This window comes from Ammospiza caudacuta, chromosome 31, assembly GCF_027887145.1.
Source record: "Ammospiza caudacuta isolate bAmmCau1 chromosome 31, bAmmCau1.pri, whole genome shotgun sequence".
Classification (NCBI taxonomy): Eukaryota; Metazoa; Chordata; class Aves; order Passeriformes; family Passerellidae; genus Ammospiza; species Ammospiza caudacuta.
Window position 1 is genome coordinate 3,511,760 of NC_080623.1, and position 19,755 is coordinate 3,531,514.

General features: G+C 64.2%; 2 protein-coding genes across 2 annotated transcripts; both read left to right on the forward strand.

Annotated features, from left to right (window-relative positions):
* Positions 1–336: 336 nt before the first annotated feature.
* On the forward strand, positions 337–6,498 carry CNPY2 (canopy FGF signaling regulator 2). The gene is made up of 6 exons (XM_058822192.1): positions 337–391; positions 1,156–1,413; positions 2,337–2,452; positions 3,884–4,081; positions 4,866–4,962; positions 6,035–6,498. Exons 2-6 carry the CDS (start codon positions 1,176–1,178, stop codon positions 6,076–6,078), a joined length of 693 nt encoding a protein of 230 aa, XP_058678175.1. The 5' UTR covers positions 337–391; positions 1,156–1,175; the 3' UTR covers positions 6,079–6,498.
* An 852-nt stretch (positions 6,499–7,350) lies between these two features.
* CS (citrate synthase) lies at positions 7,351–19,726 on the forward strand. The gene is made up of 11 exons (XM_058822012.1): positions 7,351–7,530; positions 9,244–9,291; positions 9,843–9,950; positions 10,036–10,101; positions 11,294–11,425; positions 12,376–12,564; positions 14,087–14,286; positions 15,106–15,235; positions 16,041–16,142; positions 17,342–17,551; positions 18,996–19,726. The coding sequence occupies exons 1-11, from the start codon at positions 7,477–7,479 to the stop codon at positions 19,164–19,166; spliced, it is 1,410 nt and encodes a 469-aa protein (XP_058677995.1). The 5' UTR covers positions 7,351–7,476; the 3' UTR covers positions 19,167–19,726.
* Positions 19,727–19,755: the final 29 nt, after the last annotated feature.

Genomic DNA, 19,755 nt, shown 5'->3' on the forward strand with positions numbered 1-19,755 from the left:
GGTCCCGGTCCCCGGTCGCGGCTAAACCGGGGAGGGGGCGTGACCAGACCGCTCCAGTGGGCGGAGTCACATCAGGCCCCGCCCACTCGGGGCCGAGCGCCACGCGGCCGGGCCCTGGCAACGGCGGGGCCCTCGGCGCCCGTCCGGGGCTGCCCTCGGCGCCGCCTGCTCGCGGGACGGACCCGCCGCGGCTCTCGGAGCCGCCCCTGCTGGTCTGACCGGTCCGACCGGCTCCGCCGCCCGCTCCGGCTCGGCCGCTTCCCGCTCGGAGCTGCCGTGACCCGCGGCGGTGCGGGCCGGGGGGGCGCGCCAGGACAGGCGGCGCCGCCGGCAGTCCCGGGGCAGCCGGTCCGGTGTGAGGGGCGGTGGGAGCGGGACGGTAGAGCGGCCGGTACGGGGGGCGCAGGACGGGGGGGCTCGGCCGGGCCCGGGGTTCAGGATGGGGGCGCAGCTCGGGATGGCTCGGCTAAGACCGGAATGAGGGGGCATCGGGGAAGGGGATGGGCTCGGCTGTGGGGGCGAAGGGCTCCATAGGGGGCTGTGGGGGATCCCGGAGGGGAGGGGGCTCTGTGAGAGCTGTGCCCTATAGGGGAGGGGGCTCTATGGGGCTCTGAGCGCTGCCTTATAGGGGAGGGATCCCTCTAGGCGCTCTGTGCTCTGCCCTGTAGGGGAAGGGGCTCTGTGGGGCCGCTGAGCTCTGCCCTATGTGGGAGGGGGCTCTGTGGGGCTCTGGGGCTCTGTCCTATAGCGAAATGGGCTCTGAGGGGGTTGTGGCCTCTGCCCTATAGGGGAGGGGGCTCTGTAAGTGCTTTAGCCTCTGCCCTATAGAGGAGTGGGCTCTGTGCTCTGCTCTATAGGAGAGTGGTCCCTGTAGGGGTTCCGGCCTCTGCCCTATAGGGGAGGGGGCTCTGTAGGGGCTGTGCTCTATAGGGGAGGGGGCTTTATGGGACTCTGCCCTATGGGGAGGGGTTCCCGTGTGGTCCAGCCGCACTAACGGGACTCAGAGCGGACCGGGAAGGGGAACACCATGGATGAAGCCCTAAGGAGAGCCGGGGGGACCGGGCAGGGATGGCCCTTGCGTGGGACGGGGTGTGGGGACAGCGGGGCCACCCGGAGCCCGCAGGTGACAGCGCTGGAGCTGCCCCGTGCCCGCAGGTGACAGCGGAGCCCTGAGGATGCGGGACCGGGTCCCGGGAATCTGCGGAGCCCTGAGGATGCGGGGCCGGGTCCCGGGAAGCTGCGGAGCCCCGGGGATGCGGGGCCGGGTCCCGGGAATCTGCGGAGCCCCGGGGATGCGGGGCCGGGTCCCGGGAAGCTGCGGAGCCCCGGGGGTGCTGCTCGGCCTGGCCCTGGCCTTGGCATCGCTGCTGCCCGCGGCCGGAGCGCGCCGGAGCCAGGACCTGCACTGCGGAGGTGTGGGGGGACACAGGGGACAAGATGGGATGGGACAGGGTGGGAAATTGGGGAAAGGGAGTACAGGGACATGGGGACAGGATGGGACAGTGGGGACAGGACAGGACAGGTGGAAATGGGGAAAGGAAGGATAGGGACAATGGGAACAGGATGGGACACGGGGTACTGTGGGGACAGGGCGGGACAGGGACAATGGGGACAGGATGGGACAATGGGGACAGGGTGGGAAATGGGGGAAAAGAGAGTACAGGGACATGGGGACTGTGTGGAACAGGGGAAACAGGGCAAAACAGGAGGAAAAAGGAGGGAAAAGGGAGGACAGGAACATGGGGACAGGGCAGGACAGGGACAATGGGGACAGGATGGGACAGTGGGGACAGGGTGGGAAATGGGGGAAAGGGAGAACAGGGACAGGGGGAACAGTGGGGACAGGACAGGGACAATGGGGACAGGATAGGACAGGGGGTACAGGGGAGGAAAAGGGAGGACAGACATGGGGACGGGATGGAACAGTGGGGACAGGGTGGGAAATGGGGGAAAAGAGAGTACAGGGACATGGGGACTGTGTGGAACAGGGGAAACAGGGCAAAACAGGAGGAAAAAGGAGGGAAAAGGGAGGACAGGGACATGGGGACAGGGCAGGGCAGGTGGGAAATGGGGGAAAAGGGAGGACAGGGACACAGGGACAGGATGAAATGGGAAAACAGGGCTAAACAGGAGGACAGGGACAGAGGAGACAGCAAGACACGACAGAGCTTGGGGATGTCCAGTGGGACCAGCTGGACCCCCAGGGGGACAGGCTGAGGGTCTCCAGCCCATGGAGACCCCTCCCCATCCCAGTGTGCCCCAGTCAGACCAGTCTGCCTCTGGGCAGCCACAGGAGCACTCATGCCATGTGTCCCATGTCACCGTGTCCCCCACAGCCTGCCGGGCGCTGGTGGATGAGCTGGAGTGGGAAATCGCCCAGGTGGACCCCAGGAAAACCATCCAGATGGGCTCGTTCCGCATCAACCCCGACGGCAGCCAGTCCGTGGTGGAGGTGAGGCCACTCCCGGTGTCCCTGCTCCCAGTGTCCCCGCTCTCAGGGCCACTCCTGGTGTCCCCGCTGACCCCTGCCCGGTTCCTCTCCCGGTGTCCCCGCTCTCAGGGCCACTCCTGGTGTCCCTGCTGACCCCTGCCCGGTTCCTCTCCCGGTGTCCCCACTCTCAGGGCCACTCCTGGTGTCCCTGCTGACCCCTGCCTGGTTCCTCTCCTGGTGTCCTTGCTCCCAGGGCCACTCCCAGGGCCTCTCCCGGTGTCTCTGCTTTCAGTGTCGCCACTCCCAGGGACCCTGGTGACCCCTGCCTGGGGCCACTCCCAGTGTCCCCACTCCCAGGGGACTCTGCTGACCCCAGACCAGGGCCTCTCTCGGTGTCCCCACCCTTGGGACCGCTCCCAGTGTCCCTGCTGACCCTGCCCAGGGCCTCTCCTGGTGTCCCTGCTCCTGGGGCTGCTCCCAGGGCCTCTCCCCGTGTCCCCGCTGACCCCTGCCCGGTTCCTCTCCTGGTGTCCCCACTCCCAGCGTCCCCACTGACCCCTGCCCATTCCTCTCCTGGTGTCTCCATTCCCGGTGTCCCTGCTGACCCCTGCCCATTCCTCTCCTGTTGTCCCCACTCCCAGTGTCCCTGCTGACCCCTGCCCATTCCTCTCCTGGTGTCCTCGCTCCCAGGGCCACTCCCGGTGTCTCTGCTCTCAGTGTCCCTGCTCTTGGGGCCACTCCCAGGGACCCTGCTGACCCCTGACCAGGGCCTCTCCTGGTGTCCCCACCCTTGGAACCGCTCCTGATGTCCCTGCTGACCCCTGCCCGGTTCCTCTCCAGGTGTCCCCTCTCCCAGTGTCCCCTGCCTGGGACCGCTCCCAGTGTCCCCACTCCCAGGGCCACTCCCAGGGGACTCCACTGACCCCTGCCCATTCCTCTCCCGGTATCCCCATTCCCAGTGTCCCCACTGACCCCTGCCCATTCCTCTCCTGGTTTCACCCTTCCCAGGGACCCCACTGACCCCTGCCCGGTGTCCTCCTGGTGTCCCCACTGACCCCTGCCCGTTCCTGTCCTGGTGTCCTCACTGACCCCTGCCTGTTCCTCTCCCGGTGTCCCCACTGACCCCTGCCCGTTCCTCTCCCGGTGTCCTCCTGGTGTCCCCACTGACCCCTGCCTGGTGTCCTCCTGGTGTCCCCACTGACCCCTGCCCGTTCCTCTCCCGGTGTCCCCATTCCTGGTGTCCCCACTGACCCCTGCCCGTTCCTCTCCCGGTGTCCTCCTGGTGTCCCCACTGACCCCTGCCCGTTTCTCTCCTGGTGTCCCCCTGGTGTCCCCACTGACCCCTGCCCGTTCCTCTCCTGGTGTCCCCACTGACCCCTGCCCGTTCCTCTCCTGGTGTCCCCACTGACCTCTGCCCGTTCCTCTCCCGGTGTCCCCTCCCCGGTGCCGCAGGTGCCGTATGCCCGGTCCGAGGCGCACCTGACGGAGCTGCTGGAGCGGGTCTGCGAGAAGATGAAGGAGTACGGGGAGAAGCTGGACCCGGCCACGCAGCGCAAGAGCTACGTGAGGGTCATCTCCCATGATGGCACCAAGATGGACCTGTCTGGGGTCAAGTTCGACGGGGACGTCATCAACAGCCTGAAATTCGCTGTGTGTGAGGGGGGAAATGAGGAGAAACTGGGGGAAATGGGGGGGAAAATGGGGGGGAAAGGGAGGACAGGGACATGGGGACAGGATGGGACAGTGGGGACATAGCAAGAGCTACGTCTGGGTCATCTCCCATGATGGCACCAAGATGGACCTGTCTGGGGTCAAATTTGACTGGGACGTCATCAACAACCTGAAATTTGGTGTGTGTGAGGGGAAAAATGGGGGGAAATGGGGAAAAAATGTGGGGAAATGGGGAGGAAAGGGAGGACAGGGACATGGGGACAGGGATGGGACAGTGGAGACAGGTGGGAAATGGGAGAAAGGGAGGACAGGGATGGGGGGATGGTGGGAAATGGGGGAAGGGGAGGACAGGATGGGACAGGGGAGCAGTGGGGACAGGGTGGGAAATGGGGAAAAGGGAGGACAGGGACATGGGGGAAATGGGGACAGGATGGGACAGGGGAAATGGGGACAGGATGGGACAGGGGAGCAAGTGGGGACAGGGTGGGAAATGGGGAAAAGGGAGGACAGGGACATGGGGGAAATGGGGACAGGATGGGACAGGGGAGCAAGTGGGGACAGGGTGGGAAATGAGGGAAAGGGAGGACAGGGACATTTGGGATGGGATGGGACAGTGGGGACAGGGCAGGACAGGTGGGAAATGGGAGAAAGGGAGGACAGGGACATGGGGACAGGATGGGACAGGGCAGGACAGGGTGGGAAATGGGGAAATGGAGAACAGAGGCTCCCGTGGGCTGGCGGTGTCACCGTGTCACCGTTGCAGTGCGAGAGCATCGCTGAGGAGTACGAGGACGAGCTGATCGAGTTTCTGTCACACGAGGCTGACAACGTCAAGGACCGGCTCTGCAGCAAGAGGACGGGTGAGATGGGGGTCCTGGGGGGCTCTGCTTCTGTTCTGGGGGGCTCTCCTCCTCTTCCAGGGGTCTCTCCTGTTCCATCGGTGCTGGGATGGGAGGAGACACCAGGCCCAGAGCTGGGGCTGTCCCACAGGGTCTCTCCTGCTGTTCCTGGGGGTCTCTCCTGCTATTCCAGGGGGTCTTTCCTGGTGTTCCAGGGGGTCGTGGCTGCTCTGTCAGTGCTAGGATGGGATTTTCTGCCAGCCCAGAGCTGGGGCTGATCCTGGGGGTCTTTTCTTGCTGTTCTGGGGGTATCTCCTGCTCTTCTGGGGGTCTCCTGCTGTCCCTGGAGGCCTTTCCCTGCTGTTCCTGGGGGTCTCTCCTGCTGTCCCAGGGGGTCTTTCCTGCTCTTCTGGGGGTCTCTCCTGTTCTAGGGCTCGTGGCTGCTCTGTCAGTTCTGGGATGGGATTTTCTCCCAGCCCAGGGCAGGGAGGAGTTTCAAATTCTTCCCCAAATCCCAGCACCCCCTTGCAGAGCCGGGACCCTGCTGGCCCAGGGGCTGTTTTGGGATGCTGGGGCCGAGCCAGGGCAGCTGCTGTGCTGACTCCGTGGCCTCTCCTGGCACATCCAATGGCCCTGTCCCATCCTGGGGCTATTTCCAGCTCACAAACAGCCAGGTCAGGGCACGCTGTGACCTTTGGGCAGCCCTGGACGGGGCCCTGGACGGGGCCAGGGCAGCTCCCTTTGTACCTGGCACAACCTTCAGGGCAATGCTCTGCCCCAGGGCATCCTGAGGGTCTCCACTGCTGCTCCTGGGGCTCCTCCTGCCCTGAGGGGACAGAGCAGGGACAGGCCAGGCTGTGGCTGTGTCCAGACAGCCACGTTTGTCACTAAGCACAGGACACAGGCAGGGAAATGCCACTGGTGCTGGCTCAGGTCACAGCAGGGACTGGTCCTGGGAGGGGACACCTGGCTGTCATATCCTGGGGGTCTCCTGGGGGTCTGGTGCATCCTGAGGGTCCCACAAAGCTCAGATGTGACCCAAGGGTCCCCCAGGGCTCCCCCACACCCCCATTGTCCCCCGTTGTCCCCACAGACCTGTGTGACCACGCGCTGCACATCCCACATGACGAGCTGTGACTGCCTCGGGAGCGGGGACCGGGATGGCACCGGGACCCACCGGGATGTCCCCAAGGATGTCCCCAGGACCCACCTGGATCTCCTTGGGACCCACCAGGACGTCCCCTGGACCCACCAGGACATCCCCAGAACCCACCAGGACGTCCTTGGGACCCACCAGGACGTCCTTGGGACCCACCAGGACATCCTTGGGACCCACCAGGATGTCCCCAGGGACGTCCCCAGGACAGACGGATCTCCAGGACCTCCCCAGCTGCCTCACCCCATGCAGAGCTCCCGTCCTATTTATTCCCCATCCGGGGCCACCGGGACGGCCACGGGGCCGGGGCCACCTCCTGGCTCCTGTGGGGACATTTCAGGGACATTCCTGCCCCGCTTTTGGGGGACATGGGGACACAGCGGGGCTCGGGGTGGGGGGCTTGGGGACCCCCCTCTGTTTTGCAGGCAATAAAGGGGCTGTGGGCAGCTCTGGTGTGGTGTGTGTGTGGGGTGGGGACAGCAGTGTCCCCATGTTGTCCCCATCGTGGGTGGCTCTGTGTCACCCCAAGGGGGTACAGCCCCTCGGCCAAGCCTGGTCACCGTGTCACCCTTTGTCACCTCAGGCCATCCACCGTGCAGGTGCTGGCTCTCAGCTGCCACCCGCTGTCATTCCACCTGCCACTGAGAAGGTTCTGGCCTCTCTGCCATGTCCTGTGTCACCTCATGTCACCTGGCCAGGGGACAGCAGCGGCAGGAGGGCTCTGCCCCTCTCTTGGCACCCGTTACCCCGTGTCACCCCATGTCACTCCATTGTGTCACCCGGGCCCGGCAGGACAATGTCCTGGCCTCAGCGGCCATGGTGACATGCCACCCCCTGACGTCACCGCTGAGCCACATGCCACATCCTATCACTTCAAGCCACTGTGGCCACCTACAGGATGACGTCATGGGTTCCTGTGACCTCATACCGCCCCGCCGAGCGCCTGGTGACGTCACGGGGCAGCCCCCCGCCCTCGCAGCCGAACCCCACCGGGACACCGGCGAGGCCGCGGGGATGACACCGGGCCGTGACGTCACGCACTGCGGCCGGTGACGTCGAGACGGGGCGGGCACCCCCTCACCCCACCCCTGGTCCTGATCAGGCGAATGCGGCGGCCACCTATAGCTTGCGCCCCCCCGCCACTTCATTAGCGTAGCCCCGCCCCACGGCGCGCCGCTTGACCAATAGCAAACGGCTCTGCCCCGGGAGGGGGCGGGGTTATGCTAATAACCAGCGCCGCGCTCCGTCCCGCCCTCACGTTGAGGACCCCCGGCCGCCGCCGCTCCGGCCCCGCTCCCGCCCCGGCCCCGCTCCCGGTCCCGGCCCCGCTCCCGGTCCCGGCCCCGTTCAGCCCCGGCCTGTCCCGTCCCGGTACCGCCATGACGCTCCTCGCCGCCAGCAGCCGGGCGGCCGCGCGCCTCCGCGGCCCCAAGGTGAGCGCGCCCGGCCCGGCCTCGCCGCGCCGCGCCTTAAAGGGGCGACGCCGCGGGGGGAAGGGAGAGCGGGGGGGTCCGGTGCTTAAAGGGGCGACGCGGGGGGCGCTGCCTTAAAGGGACCGCGCGGTGGCGGCGGAGGAGGGGGGATGGGACCGGGGTGACCGGGATCGGGACCGCGGTGGGCGCGGGGCCGCAGCGGCAGCACGTGGTGGGAACCGGCGCCGGGCGCTTCTCCGAGCCGGGGGCACCGGGAGTGGCTCGGGGGGCTGCGGGCCCGGTCCGAGCTCGGGGGGCTCCGGTGCTGCCTCAGCCTCGGGGCAGCCTCGCTGGAAGATCCGGTTCCGCCGCTTCCTCGTTGTGCAGCGCTGGGCGTGCGGGGTCCCGGGAGCCCCGCACCGACCCCGGGATCCCGCACCCGGTGGCACCGGCAGTAGGGGGGGTAGAGGCGGGGACCGTCCCCGCCGCCGCCGCCCTTCCCCAGCGTCTCGGTGCCGTAGAGGACACCGGGGTCACAGCGAGGGGACCCCCGTGCTCCGGTACCGGGCCGGAGCAGCAGCCCCGGTCCCTCCGGTGTGTTTGCCTTGGCCGCGGCCCCGGCGTTTCGTAACGGGCGCTGCGGTGTCTTTATCGACCGGGCGATATTTTGGGATATTCCCGATGCCCCACTTGGCCCTGCTCCCCGTTAAACCGAGCGGACCGGGGCCGCCCCCCTGGCTTGAACCGTGATCCCGACCTTCCTCCTCCTCATCCTCCTCCTCCTCCTCCCCTCGTCCCGATCCCGCAGCCATCGGAGTCCCCGCACCCCCGGGCACAACGGGAACCACCGGGAGGGTCCCGCTGTGCCCCCTCCAGCCGGTGCCCGGTGTCACCGCCACCACGCGTGACCTTGAGCCGGTGGCACCTCGGTGACAGCCGGGACGAGCCGTGGGGACCCCCAAAACGGGGGTGACACCGGGGGGGTGACACCGGGGGTGACACGGCGGCGACAGCGGCCGCCTTGACCTTGGGCTCGCCGCCGCCGCCTCCATTGTTCCGCCGGCATTTTCCCTTCCCGGTGCCGCCTGTTGCGGGGGGGACACGGCCTCGCCACCGGCCACGGCCACGCCCGCCACACCGGGGACCCCCTAACCGGACCGGGGGTTCCCGAAAAACCGGGGGGGACACTTTGGGGGGGTTCTGCAGCGCGGCCCCCCCGCGTTCTCCCGGCAGCCAGCGGAAAAACCGAGTCATGTTCTGGCTCTGCCGCAGGCGCTGCCGCAGCCCCGGGCCCCGGGGGATCGCCGGTGTGTCCCCGGTGTGCCCCGGTGTCCCCCGGTGTGTCCCCGGAGCGGGCGCTGCCAAGGCCGGGCTGTGTTCCCGCGGTGTTCCCGGGGAGTCCCCGCGGTTCCCGGTTCCCACGCGTGGGCGAGGAACAAAGTTCGGATTCCCCGGCTCAGGAAAACCGCGGCCGTTCCTGGCCGGGCGCGGCTCCAGCAAGGAGAACCCGCGGTGCCCGTGCCAGCGGCGGCTCCCGGGGGCAGCGCGGGGCCGCCCCGGCTGATCCCGGCTTGATCCCGGCTTGATCCCGGCTCTGATCCCCGCCCGCGTGGGCGAGGCTCCGGCGTCCTCGGGAACCGGAGTCTCACCTGGGGGGGGCTCATCTCGCTGCCCCCCTCCCCAAAATGGCTCTGCTCTGGTGACAGGGGGGTCTCTGTGTCCCTTGTCCCACAGAATGCGCCGTGTGTCCTCTTTGCTGCTCGCCACGCCAGCGCCACCACGGTAAGGGGGGTTCTCTGCTGTGACCCCCACTCTGTCGTTGTTCCCCTAACTCCTCTGCCCTGTGGCTGCCTCTCCTGAGAGCCCTCTCCAAGGGGAGGCCATTTGTCGTCCTCTTTCTTGTCCCCATCTTTCTTGTCACCTCCTCTGCTTTAATCCCCCTCCTGTTGCTCTTCTCCAATGGGAGTTCCCTTTCCTGTCACCCTTCTTAGAGGGGGATCCTCTCCCATCTCCTGTCCCCTCTCCCCAAGGGGAGCCCCCTGTTCTGTTGCCTCTTCTCCTGTCACCCCCTTTCCTGTACCCACCTCTTTTGTCACCCCCTTTCCCATCACCCCTCCAAGGGGAGTCCCCTCTCCTCTCATGTCACTCCCTCTCCTGCCCCACATCTTCTGTCCCCCCTCTCCTGTCACCCTCTCCATTGCCACACCTTCTCCTTGTCCCCCTTCTCCTGTCACCTTCTCTGTTCCCACACTTTCTCCTTGTCCCCCTGTTCTGTCCCTCCCCTCTGCTGTGCTCAGCCCCCCTCTCTCACACCGCTGTCCCTTTGTCCCCAGAACCTCAAGGACGTTTTGGCCACCATGATCCCCAAGGAGCAGGCCAAGATCAAGAGCTTCAGGCAGCAGCACGGCAGCACGGCCATCGGCCAGATCACCGTGGACATGGTGAGTGTGGGGACACCGGGGACATTGGGGACTGCACTGCCACCGGCCCTCACCCCCCTCACCGTGAGCTCCCGGTCCCTTGCAGGTGTACGGCGGCATGAGGGGCATGAAAGGGCTGATCTACGAGACCTCGGTGCTGGATCCTGATGAGGTAGGGCCCTGTCCCACCCATTTCCACCCCATCCCAGTCTATCCCAGCCTGTCCCTGCCCAGCCCATCCCACCCATTTCCTGTCCTTCCCACCCAGTCCGGCCCATTCCACCCCATCCCAGCCCATCCCACTCATTCCCACCCCATTCCCAACCACTCCCACCTTGTCCCTGCCCATCCCACCAAGTCCTGCCCCATTCCCAGCCCATCCTACTTCATCCCACCCATTCCCATCCTGTCCCTACCCTCTTCCCACCCCATCCCACCCGTTCCCACCCTGTCTCTGCCTATCCCACCCCATCCAGACCTGGCCCCACCCAGTCCAGCCCTTCCCCACCCATTCCTACGCTGTCCTTACGCCATTCCCAGCCCTGTCCCACCCCATCCCAACCCATTCCCTGCCCATCCCACCCATTCCCACCCTGTCCCTACCACATTCCCATCCCATCCCAGCCTGTCCCACCCATTCCCAGCCCATCCCACCCTGTCCCTAGCCCACTCCCACCCATTCCCAGCCCATCCCACCTCATCCCACGCCATTCTCACCCCATTCCCAGCCATCCCACCCATTCCGACCCTGTCCCCACCCCATTCCCACCCTGTCCCAGTCCATCCCACCCATTTCCAGTCCATCCCACATGGTCTCACGCCTTCCCACCTCATCCCAACCCTTCCCACCCTTTCCCTACCCCATTCCCACCCTTTCCCTACCCCATTCCCATCGCATCCCACCCTGTCCCTACTCCATTCTCACGCTGTCCCCGAGCATTCCCAGCCCGTCCCACCCATTCCTACTCTGTCCCTACCCTGTTCCCAGCCCACCCCAGCCATTCCCACCCTGTCCTAGTCTATCCCACCCATTCCCTGCCCATCCCACCCCCTCTCACCCCATTCCCACCCCATCCCAACCCATTCCCATCCCAGCCATTCCCACCCTGTCCCTTACTCCATTCTCACCCTATCCCACTCTGTCCCAGTCCATTCCCAGCCCTTCCCACCTCATCCCAGCCTATCCCAAACTCATTCCCAGCCCTTCCCACCCTGTCCCCACCCCATTCCCAGCCCATTCCCACCCCATTCCCACCCCATCCCTCCCATTCCCATCCCATTCCACCCATTCCCACCCATTCCCAGCCCACTCCCACCCCATCCCCACCCCATCCCACCGCCCCCCTGACCCTCCCTGCCCGCAGGGGATCCGTTTCCGCGGCTACAGCATTCCCGAGTGCCAGAAGAAGCTGCCCAAAGCCGCGGGGGGAGAGGAGCCGCTGCCCGAGGGGCTCTTCTGGCTGCTGGTGACCGGAGAAATCCCAACCCAGGAGCAGGTACTGCTGTGGGAGGGGGCTGGGAAAGGGCTGGGGAGGGGTCTGAGAGCCCCCAGACCCACGAGTGGGCTGGGAAATGGCTGGGGAGGGGTCTGAGAGCCCCCAGACCCGAGAGGGGGCTGGGAAATGGCTGGGGAGGGCTCTGAGAGACCTCAGACCCAGGAGGCACTGGCAAATGGCTGAGGGGGGGCTTGGAAACACCTGAGGGGGGTCTGAGAGCCCCCAGACCCAGGAGGGGCTGGCAAATGGCTGAGAGGGATATGAGAGACCCGAGACTCTGGAAGGCGACTGGGAAATGGCTGAGGGGGGTCTGAGAGACCCCAGACCTGAGAGAGGGCTGGGAAATGACTGAGGAAGGGTCTGAGAGACCCCAGACCCACAAGGGGGCTGGGAAATGGCTGATGGAGGCTCTGAGAGACCCCAGACCCAGGAGAGGGGGGGGTCTGAGAGCCCCCAGACCCAGGAGGGGGCTGGGAAACAGCTGAGGGGGGGTCTGAGAGACCCCAGACCTGAGAGAGGGCTAGGAAATGACTGAGGAAGGGTCTGAGAGACCCCAGACCCACAAGGGGGCTGGGAAATGGCTGATGGAGGCTCTGAGAGACCCCAGACCCAGGAGAAGGCTGGGAAACACCTGAGGGGGAGCTGCCAAACGCCTGAGGGGGGTCTGAGAGCCCCCAGACCCAGGAGGATCTGGCAAACACCTGAGGGGGTGTCTGAGAGCCCCCAGACCCAGAACGGGGCTGGAAAACACCTAAGGGGGGGCTGGCAAACAGTTCAGGGGAGTCTGACAGCCCCCAGACCCAGGAAGGGGCTGGCAAACATCTGAAGGGGGGCTGGCAAACATCTGGGGGGACTCTGGCAGCCCCCAGACCCAGGAAGGAGCTGGGAAACGGCTGAGGGGGCTCTGCCAGCCCCCAGCCCCACATCTCACCCCTGTCCCATCCCCATAGGTGACCTGGCTGTCCCGGGAGTGGGCCAAGCGTGCAGCTCTGCCCTCGCACGTGGTGACCATGCTGGACAACTTCCCCACCAACCTGCACCCCATGTCCCAGCTGAGCGCCGCCGTCACCGCCCTCAACAGCGAGAGCAAGTTCGCGCGCGCCTACGCCGAGGGCATCCACCGGGCCAAGTACTGGGAGGTAAAGGGTTGGAATTAAATGTTATATTGGAATTAGATACCGATGTAGCCAGATGGAACGTGCCTGGGCTTGTCTGGCCCTTGCTGCTTGACCAAAGGCAGCAGCTGTGGTGGTTTCACCTCAGGGGTCTCTTTCCTGAGTGATCCGTCCCCAGGATTGACCTGCCGCACGTTGGGCGCCAAAATATTGGAATTAAATACCAATATAGCCAGGTGGGACATGCCTGGGCTCCTCTGGCTCTTGCTGCTTGACCAAAGGCAGCAGCTGTGGTGGTTTCACCTCAGAGACACTTTTTGGCTGGCTGGATATTGCAGCAAAAGTGAGGGTGCCACCTCAGGGGTCTCTTCCCTGACTGATCCATCCCCAGGATGGAGCTGCCCCACGTTGGGCGCCAGGATATTGGAATTAAACACCAATACAGCCGGATGGAACGTGCCTGGGCTCATCTGGCCCTTGCTGCTTGACCAAAGGCAGCAGCTGTGGTGGTTTCACCTCAGAGACACTTTTGGCCACTTGGATCACCCCAGGGACATTTTTGGCTATCTGGATGTGTAGTGTTTCACCCCTGAGATGTTTTTGGCTGGCTGGATGTGTGGTGTTTCACCCAGAGACACCTTTGGCTGGCTGGATATTGCAGCAAGAGTGAGGGTGCCACCTCAGGGGTCTCTTCCCTGACTGATCCATCCCCAGGATAGAGCTGCCGCACGTTGGGCACCAATATGTTGGAATTAAACACCAATATATTGGAATTAAATACTAGTATAGCCAGATGGAACGTGCCTGGGTTGTCCAGCCCTTGCTGCTTGACCAAAGGTGGCAGCTGTGGTGTTTTCACCCCAGAAACGCCTTTTGGGTAGCTGGATCTGTGGTGTTTCACCTCAAAGACATTTTTGGCTGGCTGGATGTGTGGTGGTTTCACCTCAGAGACACTTTTGGCTGGCTGGATGTGTGGTGGTTTCACCTCAGAGACACTTTTGGCTGGCTGGGTGTGTGGTGTTTCACCCCAGAGATTGTGACGATGTTCACGGGGGTCTCAGGTTGAGGGAAGACACAAGGATCTGGCTCCATGTTTCAGAAAGCTTGATTTATTATTTTATGATATATATATTACATTAAAGCTATACTAAAAGAATAGAAGAAAGGATTTCATCAGAAGGCTAGGTAAGAATAGAAAAAGAAAGAATGATAACAGAGGTTTTTGGCTCAGACTCTGTCCGAGCCAGCTGGGCTGTGATTGGCCATTAATTAGAAACAACCACATGAGCCCAATCACAGATGCACCTGTTGCATTCCACAGCAGCAGATAATCAAGGTTTACATTTTGTTCCTGAGGCCTCCCAGCTTCTCAGGACAAAAACTCCTAAGGAAAGGATTTTTCATAAAAAGTTGTCTGTGACACCTGGGGAAGGAACCGGTATAACTGAGACAGGCTGCACACACTGTACGGGGGAATTGCTGAATTCTGGGGTGGGCTTGGGTACTGTGGGGTCAGGGGAGCACACTCTGACCCCGCTGGTGGCAGTTTGTGTACGAGGACGCCATGGACCTGATCGCCAAGCTGCCCTGCGTGGCCGCCAAGATTTACCGGAACCTTTACCGGGAGGGCAGCGGCATCGGCGCCATCGACCCCAACCTGGACTGGTCCCACAACTTCACCAACATGCTGGGCTACACCGACCCCCAGTTCATCGAGCTCATGAGGCTCTACCTCACCATCCACAGGTGGGAGCAGGGCTGGGGATGGGCCTGGGCTGTCACCAGGGGAGGGGGCTCTGTAAGGGCTGGGCTCTATGGGGGAGGGGGCTCTGTGGGGCGGCTGAGCGCTGCCCTATAGGGGAGGGGTTCCTCTAGGGACTCTGGGGCTCTATAGGGGCTGTGCCCTATAAGGGAGGGGTCCCTGTAGGGGTTCTGGGCTCTGCCCTATAGGGGAGGGGTTCCTGTAGGGGCTCTGGGGCTCTGTGGGGCTCTGTAGGGGCTGTGCTCTATAGGGGATGGGGTAGGGGCAGCTGAGTGCTGCCCTATAGGGGAGGAGGTTCTGTGGAGCTCTGCCCTATAGGGGAGGGGTCCCTGTAGGGGCTCTGGGGCTCTGTAGGGGCTGTGCCCTATAGGAGAGGGGGTCTGTGGGACTCTGGGCTCTGTCCTATAGGGGAGGGGGTTCTGGGCTGTGCTTTATAGGGGAGGGGGCTCTATGGGGCTCTGTAGGGGCTGTGCCCTATAGGGAAGGGGGCTCTATGGGACTCTGCCCTATAGGGGAGGGGTCTCTGGTGCTCTCACCAGGAGCAGGGAGGGCTGGGGTTGAACCAGCAGCTGGCAGCACCATCCCCCCCACCCCCCCAAACCCCATGGCAGCTGTCTGTGGGGTGAGGATGGAGCTGTCTGTGGGGTGAGGATGGAGCTGTTTTGTGAGGATGGAGCTGTTTTGTGAGGATGGAGCTGTCTGTGGGGTGAGGATGGAGCTCTTTTGGGGTCAGACAGAGCTGTTTTGAGGTCAGGATCGGGCTGTTGGTGGCTCTGGGGGTGCTCACGGGCTCTTCCCCGCAGTGACCACGAGGGAGGGAACGTCAGTGCCCACACGAGCCACCTGGTGGGCAGCGCCCTGTCCGACCCCTACCTGGCCTTCGCCGCCGCCATGAACGGCCTGGCCGGGCCCCTGCACGGGCTGGCCAACCAGGTGGGGCCTGCTCCCTGTCCGTGTGTCCCTGCTCCCTGTCCGTGTGTCCTTCCTGTCCGTGTGTCCCTGCTCCCTGTCCATGTGTCCCTGTCTGTGTGTCCTTCTCCCTGTCTGCATGTCCATTCTCTCCCTGTCCGTGTGTCCCTGCTCCCTGGCTGTCTGTCCCTCCTCACCCTGGCTGTGTGTCCTCCTTCCTGTCTGTGTGTCCCTCCTTTCCCTGTCCCTACTCCCTGTCTGTGTGTCCTTCTGCCTGTCTGCATGTCCATTCTCTCCCTGTCCGTGTGTCCCTTCTCTCCCTGGCTGTGTGTCCCTCCTTGCCCTGTCTGTGTGTCCCTGGCTGTGTGTCCCTCCTCTCCCTGTCTGTCTGTCTCTCTCCCTGTCACTCTGTCACTCTTGTCCATGTCACTTTCCCTGTCCATGTCCCTCTCCCATCCCTGTGTCCCTCTGTCCCTCTCCCTGTCCATGTCGCTCTGTCCCCATGTCCCTCTGTCCCTCTCTGTGTCCCCATCCCCATGTCCCTCTGTCTCCATGTCCGTCTGTCCCTGTGTCCCCCTGTCCCCCTGTCCCTCTCCCCCCCATTCCCTGCCCTCACTCCCTTCTTTCCCTTTGTCCGTCTGTCCCTGTGTCCCCCTGTCCATCTGTCCCTGCCCTCACTCCAGCCGCTCCCTCTGTCCCTGTGTCCCCCTGTCCGTCTGTCCCTCTCCCCCCCATTCCCTGCCCTCACTCCCTCCTTTCCCTTTGTCTGTCTGTCCCCGTGTCCCCCTGTCCGTCTGTCCCCATTCCCTCACTCCCTCCCTGCCCACAGGAGGTGCTGCTGTGGCTCACGGACCTGCAGAAGGAGCTGGGCAAGGACGTGTCCGACGAGAAGCTGAGAGATTTCATCTGGAACACGCTCAACTCGGGCAGGGTCAGCCGGGGCACATCCTGGGGCTCAGGGGGGCTCGGGGGCTGCTCCAGGTCCCGTCCCAGGGTTCAGAGCCCGTCCCAGGGCTCATCCCAGGGCTCAGGGGGCTGTTCCAGGGGCTCAGGGGCTGTTCCAGGGGCTCAGGGGCTGTTCCAGGGGCTCAGGGGCTGTTCCAGGGGCTCAGGGCCTGTTCCAGGTCCCATCCCAGGGCTCAGAGGGGCCATTCCAGGGGCTCAGGGGCTGTTCCAGAGCCCGTTCCAGGGCTCAGGGGGCTGTGCTGGGGCTCAGGGGCTGCTCCAGGGGCCATCCCAGGGCTCAGGGGGCTGTGCTGGGTCTCAGGTCCTGTTCCAGAGGGTCAGGGCCTGTTCCAGGTCCTGTTCCAGGTCCCATCCCAGGGCTCAGGGGGCTGTGCTGGGGCTCAGGGGCTGCTCCAGGGGCCATCCCAGGGCTCAAGGGGGCTGTGCTGGGGCTCAGGTCCTGTTCCAGGGGCTGTTCCAGGGCTCAGGGGGCTGTGCTGGGGCTCAGGGGCCGTTCCAGGAGCCATCCCAGGGCCTATCCCAGGGCTCAAGGGCCATTCTAGGGCCTGTTCCAGGGTTCAGAGGCTGTTCCACGTCCCGTTCCAGGGTTCACAGCCCATCCCAGGGCTCAGGGGCTGTTCCAGGGCCCAGCCCAAGGCTCAGGGGGGCTGTGCTGGGGCTCAGGGGTTGTTCCAGGGGTTCAGAGGCTGTTCCAGAGCCCATTCCAGAGCTCTGGGCCCATCCCAGGGCCCACCCCAGGGCTCAAGGGCCGTTCCAGGGTTCAGGGGCCGTTTCAGGGCCCGTTCCAGGGTTCAGGGGCCGTTTCAGGGCCTGTTCCAGGGTTCAGGGCTCGTTCCAGGGTTCATAGCCTGTTCCAGGCCCATCCCAGGGCCCATTCCAGGAGCTCAGGTGCCATTCCATGGCTCAGGGGCTGTTCCAGGTCCCATTCCAAGGCCCATCCCAGAGCTCAGGGGCTATTCCAGATCCCATCCCAGCGCTCAGGGGCCAATTCAGGGCCCATCCCAGGGCTCAGGGGCCATTTCAGGGTCCCAGGGTCTGTGCCAGGGCCCACCCCAGGGGCTCAGGGTGGCTGTGCTGGGGCTCAGGGCCCATCCCAGGGCTCAGGGGCCGTTCCAGGTCCCGTTCCAGGCCCATCCCAGGGCTCAGGAACCCCAATGCCCACAGGTGGTGCCAGGCTACGGGCACGCGGTGCTGCGCAAGACGGACCCGCGCTACACCTGCCAGCGGGAGTTCGCCCTCAAGCACCTGCCCAAGGACCCCCTGTTCAAGCTGGTGGCTCAGCTCTACAAGATCGTCCCCAACGTGCTCCTGGAGCAGGGCAAGGCCAAGAACCCCTGGCCCAACGTGGATGCCCACAGCGGGGTCCTGCTGCAGGTGAGCCCTGGGTGCTCTGTGCCCGTGGTTGTGTCTGTGCTGTCTGTCCCTTTGCTGTCAGTCTGTCCCTTTGCTGTCAGTCTGTCCCTTTGCTGTCAGTCTGTCCGCGTATCCCTTTGCATGTCCACATCCCTCTCCCTGTTCTGTCTTTTCTCCTATGTGTCCCTCTCCCTGTCTGTGTCCATCTCTCTGTCCCTCTCCCTGTCTGTCCCTTTTCCTGTCAGTCTGTCCTTTTCCTTGGCCACACATCCCTTTGCACATCCACATCTCTCTCCCTGTTCTGTCTGTCCTTCCTCTTGTCCACATGTCCTTCTGTGCTGTCTGTCCTTTTCCTGTCAGTCTGTCCTTTTCTCTGCCTGTGCATCCTTTTCTATGTCCACATCCCTCTCCCTGTTCTGTCTTTCCTCCTGTCCATGTGTCCCTGTCTGTCCATCCCTCTCCCTGTCTGTCCTTTGTCCTGTGTGTCCCTCTCTCTGTTCTCTTTCCTGTGTGTCCCTCTCCCTGTCTGTCTGTCCCTTTTCATGTCAGTCTCTCCTTTTCCTTGGCCACACATCCCTTTGCACATCCACATCCCTCTCCCTGTTCTGTGTGTCCTTCCTCTTGTCCATGTGTCCCTCTCCCTGTCTGTGTGTCCCTCTCTCTGTTCTGTCCGTCCCTCTCCCTGTCTGTGTGTCCCTCTGTTCTCTTTCCTGTTTGCCCTTCTCCCTGTCTATCCCTTGCCCTGTGCATCCCTGTCTGTCTGTCCCTCTCCCTTCTGCCCCTCTCCCTGTCTGTCCTTTGTCCCGTGTGTCCCTCTCTCTGTTCTCTTTCCTGTCTGTCTGTCCCTCTCCCCGTTCTCCTTCCTGTTTGTCCCTCTGTCTGTCCCTCTCCCTGTCCTGTCCATCCCTTTCCCTCTCTCAGCCCGTTCCTCTCCCCATCCCTTCCTCCCTCTCCCTGTTTCTCTCTCCCTCTCCTCGCCCATTTGTCCCTGTCCCCCCTGTCCCTCTGTCTGTCCCCCCGTCCCTCTGTCTGTCCCCCCGTCCCTCTGTCTGTCTCCCCTGTCCCTGTGTCTGTCACATCTGTCCCTGTGTCTGTCCCCCCTGTCCCTCTGTCCCCCCTGTCCCTCTGTCTCCTCTCTGACCCCGCTCTGTCCCCGCAGTACTACAGCATGAAGGAGATGAATTACTACACTGTTCTTTTTACCGTGTCCTGAGCTCTGTTCTCCTTCCTGTCTGTCTGTCTGTCTGTCCCGCCTGTCCCTCTGTCTGTCTGTCCCCTCTGGGCCCTCTCTGACCCCGCTCTGTCCCCGCAGTACTACGGCATGAAGGAGATGAATTACTACACCGTTCTTTTTACTGTGTCCTGAGCTCTGTTCTCCTTCCTGTCTGTCTGTCTGTCTGTCCCGCCTGTCCCTCTGTCTGTCTGTCCCCTCTGGGCCCTCTCTGACCCCGCTCTGTCCCCGCAGTACTACGGCATGAAGGAGATGAATTACTACACCGTTCTCTTCGGCGTTTCCCGAGCTCTGGGCGTTCTGTCCCAGCTCATCTGGAGCCGAGCCCTGGGCTTCCCCCTGGAGAGACCCAAATCCATGAGCACCAAGGGCCTCATGCAGCTCGTGGGCTACAAATCCGCCTGAAAAGGGACGGGGACGGGGCTCCCCCAGGGAAGAACGCGGCACTGCCGGGCCCGGCCCGGCCACCCCCGCCACTGAACCCCCCTCGGGACCCCCAGCCCACCCCGGGGTCCCCCCACACCCCGCCCCGGTGCCTGGGGGGGTCTGCAGAGCCCCCCACCCGCCCCGGCAGCTCTCACTGCGCACACTGGGAGCCCCCCCGGGCTCCCCACACTGGGAGCCCCCCCGGGTTCCCGCACTGCTGGGCTGGGTGGGGGGGTCCTGGCAGGGTTTTGGGGAGGGGGTCTCGCTCTCCCTGCCCCCCCTGCAGCCCCCCGAGAGGGGTTCAGTCCAGCCCCGTGTCCGGGCCCCCCCGCAGGGACTCGATACACTCCTCATCCTCCCCTGGCCGTGCCCCCCCCGTGTTTGTGTGACACCCCCCGGTGCCCCCCAACCCTGCCTGAAGCCCCCGGGAGCCAGAGCTGGGACCCCTCCCCACGCCCCCCACCCACCCTGGAACCCACCCTGGAACCCACCCACGCCGGCTCCTCGCAGCTCTCGGGCACTTCTGTACAAACAACAACAAAAAAATGCAAAATAAATGTTTTTATTA